The sequence below is a fragment of the Pundamilia nyererei genome, unplaced genomic scaffold (assembly GCF_000239375.1).
Source record: "Pundamilia nyererei isolate P.nyererei 1_Seehausen unplaced genomic scaffold, PunNye1.0 scaffold00246, whole genome shotgun sequence".
In the NCBI taxonomy this organism is placed as follows: Eukaryota; Metazoa; Chordata; class Actinopteri; order Cichliformes; family Cichlidae; genus Pundamilia; species Pundamilia nyererei.
Window position 1 is genome coordinate 248,024 of NW_005187647.1, and position 6,821 is coordinate 254,844.

The 6,821-nt window shown below is 41.9% G+C and overlaps 1 protein-coding gene across 1 annotated transcript in view; it reads left to right on the forward strand.

Moving 5' to 3' along the window:
- The window catches only part of stab1 (stabilin 1), a 66,429-nt gene that overhangs the window by 54,358 nt on the left and 5,250 nt on the right, over nt 1-6,821 (forward strand). The window contains exons 36-41 of the mRNA XM_005749490.1: nt 740-868; nt 954-1,007; nt 1,290-1,403; nt 1,638-1,833; nt 4,423-4,518; nt 4,618-4,663. Of these exons, the coding sequence (XP_005749547.1) occupies nt 740-868; nt 954-1,007; nt 1,290-1,403; nt 1,638-1,833; nt 4,423-4,518; nt 4,618-4,663 (635 nt within the window). The remainder of the gene's footprint in view (nt 1-739; nt 869-953; nt 1,008-1,289; nt 1,404-1,637; nt 1,834-4,422; nt 4,519-4,617; nt 4,664-6,821) is intronic.

Consider the following 6,821-nt stretch of genomic DNA (forward strand, 5'->3'; position numbering starts at 1 on the left):
AATGCAGAATAATCATATAGAAATAAAAAACAAAACAAAAACCTGACACTGTGAGCTATTTGAGCATGTTGCCTGCCTGCAGCACTAAAGGACTCTGCGAGAGACGTCTGTCTCGCCCTAGCAGCACCTGCCCCTCTCCTCCTCTTCAGTTCGCCTCAACATAAGCTCATCATATTCTGTGATATGATTTACTCTGAGGTGTTTGACGAGGTCAGTGGTGTAGCCACAACACCTCACTGTCTTGCCACATATATCACAAACCGCGTCTTGGCTGTTTGTGGAGGTAAAACACGTCCACACACGTCCTGTTTGCGCTTAGCCATTGTTGTGAGTGTGCACGCCAGGGGCTCCGACACATTTATACAGCCGTATTTCACATATGACTATGAAAGGCGTAAGAGGAAGTAGTTCCTTCCAAATTAGACGATCCACATAGTTTCTTTCCACTGCGTTCATTTTAATGGAAAAACTACAAATTTACCCCAGAGTACTAAAATATCGATATTATAATATGAGAATCGATTCTAGAACATAAATTGCTGGTATCGGAAGAATCGATATTTCAATATCGATCCGCACACCACTACTGCTCAACAACAGTATTTCCTGTAGTGCAGAAGCAGACCAAAGAACCACTGTCAACTGACTCCCTAAGCTAAGATGATCGTTATTTTTGTTTTGTGTAAAAGACTCATTGTAAAAAAAAGATTGGTGTGTTTCTTCTTCTCTTGAACTCCAGACAGTTGTGAATGACATTCCTCTTGACGGGAGCGTCACAGTAACCCAGAACGGAGTCATCATAACGCTCCCTCAGGTCCTCAAAGTCCGCCGCAACAGATGCAGCAAAATGACCTACCTGCAGGTCGAGGTAAGGATAGAGAGAAGGGATGGGATAGATGGATGTTTGTTTGTCAGAGTTACTCCAGCCTCTCTGTTCTCCTTTCTGTCTCCAGGGAAGATGTACAGACTGTGATGGACCACCCCGATGCATTTTCTATCACAAACCAGTAAGAAAACTGTTATAGTTCGTGGGGTGGACATAATAACTGAAACTCAAGCTTTTCCAAAAGTAATTTTAACAGCTTTAAAAATGACCCCAAAATTAACGCATTCAGACTTTACAAAAGGGACCTGAAAGGGAGCAGGGTTGTAATTGTATGACGCGTGTCGCTGTTCTTAAAGTCATCGGGTTTTTCTGTTTAGTGTTTTTCAGCATTTCAGGCTCTTTTATTCACTTCTGCCTGTTTATGTTGATGATTCCTGATGTTGGTGTAATCTTTATGCTACAGATCAAAAAACAGTTTCCAGCCAACATGCAACCCAACTGTAGGTACAGGAAGCGGGTCGGATCCAGGAGGAAGTCTGTGCTGGGCTGTGTCATCAAATGTCTCCGGACCACTATGGTCTGCTCAAACTTATTTCCATAAACATTATGGTTCTTTTCATAAGGGTCTGATGAAACCTGATAAATGCATAATAATCAGCTAGAAACACCCGTCATCACTGACACAAACACAACATTGTGTACATGTTTTAAATTCAATAATAATAATAATAATAATCATCATCATCATCATCATCATCATCATCATAATCATAATAATAATGATGATGTCATGGATTTGTCTGCCCTGCAGGATCACTCCTGTTGCCCCGGTTACTATGGCCACGAGTGCTTCAAATGCCCCGGAGACGTCGGCAGCTGGTGCTCCAATCACGGGGAATGTCATGATGGTAACCATGGCAATGGCGAGTGCCGGTGCTACGAGGGTTTCCATGGAACTGCGTGTGAGGACTGTGAGCCGGGGAGATACGGAGTTAACTGCTCCTCCAGTGAGCAACATGCAGACACACACACGCACAAACACAGACACACACACACACACAGAGTGAAGCATTTCCTGTCTGCCATATTTTATATTTGTCACAAGGGGGCGTTACCCGGTGACGGTGGAAAAACAGCTAAATAAATATTTAGGTGTATTGACTGTAGATGTGGAGAAGAGACAAACGAGACTCGACATGTCAAAATCAATGCTGTTTAACTATGTTTGCTAGATTTTCTACATCATCATTTTAGGGCTGTTTATAAAATCATTCAAGTGCTAACGGCATTCCTAGTCCCCAGCTTCTGATTATAACAAAAACTGAGCTTCTGAGACGCAGTCTTACACAGCTAAAAAAAATCTATAATACTAACAGCCCTGTGAACAACAACAAAGGATCCATCCATCTTAGATCTTCCTCACCCACTCCTGTGCAAACACTGACATGAGCTGTGAGATCGGGGGTCTCCTCCAGGTTGGACCTCCACCAAAGACCTCCGCTAGCCATCAAGGAGGCATCCTAGTTAAATACCTGAACCACCTCGACTGGCTCCTTTCAATGTGAAGGAGTAAACAGCTCTGCCCTGAGCACCTTCATCTTCATGCCAATCTAGACAAATGGCATCAAGGGGAGAGCTCCAAGGAAAAACGCACTGCTGGCCAAAAAGAACTTAAAGGATTGTTGCCAAATAAACATCTTGATGATCCCTAGGACTCTTGGGAAAATATTCTGTGGAGTGATGAGACCAAAGTGAAACTTTTTGCAAGGTTTGAGTCCTGTTACATCTGACTACAGTGATTTCTAATTGACATAATCTTGGCCAAGTCATTGTTTATGCAACACTTTGGACTACAATCATGTGACTTAAAAATATAGAAATTGGCAAAAGCTCATTGCTCAAAACTAGCACCACTGATAAACAATGGGCTAGTGAGGCCGGTTTCTTGATCATTAATATGCAAATTGTCATGACCATTGATTATTGATCACTGATCAACAACAGTTGATCAATGGCCATGAGTACCATTCACAGAGAGTTGAGAAATGGCTGCAATCACAGCATTGTAAGATGGTGAAAGATGTACCCTTTGACCCCCTCCTCGATTCAGAGATGGTCTTTCCCTTTTCAAGTAAATGGCCTCTTTGACTCCCCGCTCAAACCAGCGTTCCTCCCTGTCCAAGATGTGTCACTATAACAGTGTCCACTGGCCTGCAGGTGTAAATAGACTGCGGAGTCCTGGCCGGACGAGGTAGCTCTTCTGTGTTGTGCCATCCGTTCAGCCAGAGGCTGTTTGGTTTCCCTGATGTATATATTATGGCAATCCTCCTGGCACTTAACAGTGTACACTATATTACTCTGTTTGTGTCGGGGGACCCGATCCACGTGGATTTTTGGCGCAGCATATTTTGGGGTTTAAAAGCCACAAAGATGCGGCGTTTAAAAAAAAAGCAAAAAAAAAAAAGCATCTCAACTGTTCCGATACTCCAGACACATAAGGGATCACTACAGGTTTTTGCTTTTGCAGCAGTTGTCCTTCTCTCCTGAATCGGTTGGGGCTTTCTTTAAGCGCCTTCCCAGCTTTGATAAATGTCCAGCTGAGATAACCACATTTACTCAGGGCCTTCTTGATGTGATGTTCTTCTGTTTCCAGCCGTGCTGTCTGTGGAGATGGTGTTTGCTCTGTGTTGCATCCCGAGGACACCAAGTTTGTGCTCCAATCAATAATGAGACCCAAACCTTAAATACTGATCCATATGCATAGGTTTACAGTACACGTTAACTTTAAATGTCTCCTGATAGACTTACTGATGGAAATCTCACAGTCTCATTTTTCATATCTTCCCGAGTGAATTTGATGTGTTGGTCCACCGATTTACTGTGATCCGTGAATTGTGGTACGCCCTTAGATTTGATTTTCAAACCAGGTGTCATCCACAAACCTGAACCAATGACTTGGTGGTGTTCCAGGGTAGGATAGCAAAGCCCTCTTTTCCACTTCTTCCATGTACAAATTAGCCACAATGAGTGAAACTGGGGAACCCATGGCACACCCATGTTTCTGCCTGTAGCACTGACCTTTGTATGTGAAATATGTGGAATGAAGACACAGTTCCAAAAGCAAACACACTTGGTTGGTGCTGAGAGTGGTCCTGTTGCTGAGATTGGGGTCATCCTGTAACCTCTTACGAACAACCTCCACTGCTTCAGTGACTGAAACACAAGTGAAAAAAGTTTCTCCCACTGAAAACGTGATGTCCTGATGAACAGAAACAACTTTTTGTGATTTCCTTCGCTGGATGATTGAGCATGCATCAAGACATTCACCAGGCAAAGCTAGTAGGTGACAGGTTTGCCACAACTGAAAATCAAATGGTATTTTTGCTTGAAAAACTCATCCATACTGCAGGAGTAGCTGCAGGGGTTTGATGCTTTGATCAGGCAGCAAGGACAGAGAAAACCAGCTTCAAGTTTGCTAATAAATCTGTTATTAGCAAAGCAAAATAATCTCATAAAGCTAACAGACCTGTGACTAACACTTCATTAACTAAATAAAGTCAAGGAGGGAGTTATGAGTTGTACTGTGTGTGTTGCAGAGTGTAATTGTGCCAACGGGAAGTGTGAGGATGGTCTGACAGGAAGTGGCAGGTGTGTGTGTTATAAAGGCTGGAAAGGAGCCTCCTGCTCTCTAGGTAAGACGTCTATACAAAGAAACAATTAAATTTTAACCACGCATATTTTCTCTGACCTGTCATCACCTGAAACCTGTGTGTGTGTGTTATGTGTCTCAGAGATCAAAGATGACGCCTGTGGAGGTGTGTGTGACGAAAACGCCAAGTAAGTCAATGTGTCCTCAGTTGCTGTGTTTCATGATGGTAACAGCACAAGCACAAAAAACAACAAATATTATATTTACTGACCATAATATTCTTTTTGAACTCAGTGCTACCCAGTACAGTTAGGCTTAAATTTTAATTCTGCACACCTCATTAATAGTCAGGTTTTGATAACATGGTGCAAAAGGGGGTTAATATCCATTATAGGCATATTTGCAGATGCATATAGCCTTTAACCTGCCAGCTCTGCACTTTAAAGTCTGTGGGATGTCCAATTAAGCTCATGTGAGAGCACCACAGGTAACTGTCCAAACAGAGAATTCCCATCATAGTAACGGGAACGTGGATGAAGCTCTTTCTGCAGGCTCCATGTGAGAAAGCTGTGGGAAATTAGTGATAATATTATTATAATATTATTAGCTGCCTTTTCTCTGCTTGGGCCAGGCAAGTAAATGAATGTTGCTGGTTGATATTGGTGTTTAAGACACCTATATCAAACCAGCAACCATGCTAGGTTGTTGGTTTTAAGAAAATGAGGTTTGTTCTGAGTTTAACTAATCAGCATTGAACCTTGGCAGTTTTTCAGAGCTACTCACTTTTTACTCTTTACTCTACATCAGCAGTCCCCAACCCCCGGGCCTCGGACCGGTAGCGGTCCGTGAGTCGTTTGGTACCGGGCCGCAAGAGTTGAGGCTCAGGTGTGAAATCAGGGTTTTTATCGGTTTTTAGCGTTATTTTGTTATCGTTTTTATCGTTAACTCGGTTTTCCAGGGTCTTTTCACGTGTGTTATGAATAATTCTTCTTTTTTCGGTACCAGTACAACCTCCATTTTATGACTGCAAAGCAATAGCTATGGGCAGAATAAAAGACAGACGTATCTTCCAGGTGTAAAACGTGAATCCAAATTGCAATTGCTGGAAAACAGCATTATTTTTCATGGGCACCAGGGGGTGATACCTGTGGCTGCCAAAAGACTTGCAGTACTGTAGAAATCTATGGGAAAACTGCCCTCTGATCCCTCTTCTGAAAACTCTTTCCAGGCAAGTTTATGGGCTAAGAAGTGGTTTCAGATGATGTTGAATGAAAAATGTCATTGATTTTGTAAAATCATTCTAAGCTTTCACAGAGTCACCTATTTAGCATTTTTAATGATGTTCTAAAACCAAATGAGCTAGTGTGAAGAGTACAAAACCGGAGAAATATGAGCTCACTTACCACTTTAAGGAGTTATGAGTCTGGCAGCAGCATTTTGTTTCTCTTGGAGGTGTGAAAGAGATGATTTGTCTAAGACGATAAAGAGGGCAATGCATTAATGTCGGCATGATGACACAAATGCATGAAAATATTTCCCCAGTTCAGCTGAGTTAGATCGAAGTTTGGAGTTGTTCCTTAAAAGAAAGAAATAGAAATGTGAAATACATTTTTCATGTGAGTCAAAGGATAAAATATTACATCAAGACTACAAACACAGACTCAGCAGATGAGCAAAAACAAACAAGAGTCTGACTGATTCTGGAGGAACGATAGTCATGCGTAAGTCTTCTCACTTATCTGTGGTAAGCAGTCACATAAGGTGGACAGTGTATTCAAAGTCAACTGTTGAGGCTGTAAAGACATACACAGCTGAATGTCATCAGCATAGAAATGATAAGAGATGTCAGAAAAAAATCAAATGATGCCATCTAACAAAGAAGAATGTAAAAAGAAAAACATAACGGACCCTGAGTTGAGCTAATAAATGAGTGGAGTGAAAGGGTAAGAATTCTGCAGTTTGCATAATTAGAATCGAAACTAAAAAAAATCAAAATTAGTTAGTGAGTGTGTCATTTCAGAGTCAGATCAACCCCTTGTGGCAATATCTGGTTTCCAAATGCCAAGATCTCATCTCAAAGCTTCAAAACAGGACTTCACAAACCTGTGGGTGACATCAGTGTTTTATACGTTCTGTGGCAATAAAACAACCCCCCCACTTCCCATTATTTGTCAACCATGAAAGAGAGTTTTCCAGGAAAATCCTCATGTTTCTTCCAACTTTGTCTTATTGATTTCAACAATGACATACAAAGTTAGCAACAGCTAAGTCAATCTTGATTTCAGAACAGTGGTATGTCCATTATACCCTCCAACCCCCCAACCCGAATTCTCCCCCTACCAGGTC